General features: G+C 37.8%; 1 protein-coding gene across 2 annotated transcripts in view; it reads left to right on the top strand.

Annotated features, from left to right (window-relative positions):
• Positions 1-503: 503 nt before the first annotated feature.
• The window catches only part of Rpn10 (regulatory particle non-ATPase 10), a 10,966-nt gene continuing 9,194 nt past the window's right edge, over positions 504-2,275 (top strand). For both annotated transcript variants that reach the window (XM_070124442.1, XM_070124441.1), the window contains exon 1: positions 504-636. In XM_070124442.1, coding sequence (XP_069980543.1) covers positions 611-636 — 26 coding nt within the window. In that variant the 5' untranslated portion in view covers positions 504-610. The remainder of the gene's footprint in view (positions 637-2,275) is intronic.

Below are 2,275 nucleotides of genomic sequence, written 5' to 3'. Positions count from 1 at the left end.
CAGATATTTTAATCTGTAGAGAGATTGCTAAATGGACAGTGATAAAGACTATATATGGGATAGTTATTTTTTTCCCGAAATATCTCCTACAAAGAAGACATGGATGCCAAGCCAGCCATAACACGCGTTTCAGAAATTATATAAAGGATTAAAAAGCTACCCCGTATCCAGAAATAAAGATAATATAAGATATGGTATGAGGTATTCGTTCCTGTTACCTTCAAAGAATGCCGATGTAGAAAGGCAAACGAAGCTTTTAACATTGCCTATCATTATTATGTCTCAATTTTAAAGGACCGTGAATGAATGAAAACAAGCGTAAAGTTGTTCAGATAATTCTAAACCCGTCTTAATTGTCCGTCGTAATATCAATTAATTATGAGCTTAAGGTCATGAGAATGCATTTTTTCTCTTCAATATATGTCATAATATAGGAAACAATTATTTTGTTGGGACTTACTTTGTACATCCGAATACCTGCCAAAATATATTTCGACGTTCCTTTGAGTCCCCCCTGCACAGTGCCCCGTTTTCTGCCATGCGCAACTGGAGGCCGATGTGAACGAACGCCGCTTCAGTCAGACTCAGCAAGTAAACAGTGTGGGGCAAGATGGTTCTCGAGAGCACTATTATATGGTAAGTTTTACGTGTGTTTTTCAACATCTAGGGTATTTTGAACATGTTGTAGAGGTGCAGGAGCGTTCTGAGCATGATTGGAGTTCAGTCCCGGGAATAAAATACATGTAAAATCATTGAAATACGGGTCTCAGTGCGGGTGACAGGTCGTGACGCTGCACAATTGGAAAGTCTCGCCGAGAAATAGGAATTTTATTCTTTCATTTTTGAGGCAATGTCGAGAAATTAGATTCGCATGCGGACAGTTTTGAGCGCTGGAAGAAATTCGCCGTTACATCCCAACTCAACTATGGCTTTAACTCGATCGTTCATTGTGTGCTAAGACTTAGTAATATAATGTTAATTACTTTGGTTCCAAGGTAACTTGGATCTATATACCCGTAGATATTGAGCTTAAAATTCTTTGGTGTTCTTGGAGAAGTAAGTAACAAATAGACTGAAAGTAAGAACTTGTCCCAATTAAAAAAAAAAAAAAAAAAAAAAAAAAAGATTACTTCACAGTAACAGATTATAAACCAATTCGGTAATGCCTAGCAATTACCCCTAGCAATGGGCACTTAGTGAAAACAGTAATTGTTACAGAGAGCGACGCACCCTCCCAGAGACTAAGTTTTTCGGCAGGAAATCAAATGATTTTATCAATTTTTGGTGTTTCTTCAGCAAATGAATTGCTCAGGAGATCAAGTACCATTTCTCCATCGACGATCTTGATTTGATGGTCCTGTTAACAGAGGAGGGCATGAAGTATATCAGGGTAATTATGGGGTAAAACAGGCTCAAATAAGAAGAATAAAGATTAAAAAAATGCGTTAAGCTAGCACAAAAAATGCTTAAAATCGGCGAATGAAACTCTACAAATGTAACCGCCATCTTTGAAATTCTACGGACTGACGCACCAGAAATCAAAAACTGCGGGAACCCAACAAACTTTATGGCAAAACTCAACAGGAATTCACACGTTACAAACCCCCCAAAGAACGTATTGACCAATAAACCAACCTAATATATCAATATAAATTGCTGTGACTAGGCATGCCCTTCGGGTACAGATGAATATTAAGATATGCAAATGAAGTATAACATGAATAAAAGACTAAAGGGGTAAATGTGTAACAGCAGACACAGATAATTAGCCAAATATCATTTTGACAAGCACGTAGTAATATACAAACTAGTTTGACAACAAATTAATGCGTTCATCGGTCATTGTTGGGTTTTTCTTCGCAAGGTAAACAAGCTGATGGACTTAGAATTAGAAAGGCAAGCACACATTATATTTTCATTATTTAGTGGTGACTATAAGGCTGCTGCTGCTTAAATTATGTTCTATCCCACTCTATTTCTTCCACTATAAGATGGTGGTGTCCATTTCGCTATATCTATGCGCGTCGCTCTCTTCAACCTCTACCATGAAAACAAACCCTTGTTTGTTCGAAAACACACTGGGCTTTGCTTACAGAGTCACTGAACTTTTCTCAGAATTCAATTTCTTTCCGTGAGAATGCCAAGGAGCTGTGTAGCTGTTGGTCGTTCAAACCACAGCATAAAGGTAAAGAAAGGTTTAACGTTTCATATATTCCCAGATTGTGAAAAGAAACGAAAAATGGAAGCGATGGGTACAGGCCATGAAACGCGTGAA

The sequence above is a fragment of the Penaeus vannamei genome, chromosome 8 (assembly GCF_042767895.1).
Source record: "Penaeus vannamei isolate JL-2024 chromosome 8, ASM4276789v1, whole genome shotgun sequence".
Classification (NCBI taxonomy): Eukaryota; Metazoa; Arthropoda; class Malacostraca; order Decapoda; family Penaeidae; genus Penaeus; species Penaeus vannamei.
Note: the sequence above shows the minus strand (reverse complement) of the source record. Positions and strands in the feature narration are given on the sequence as shown.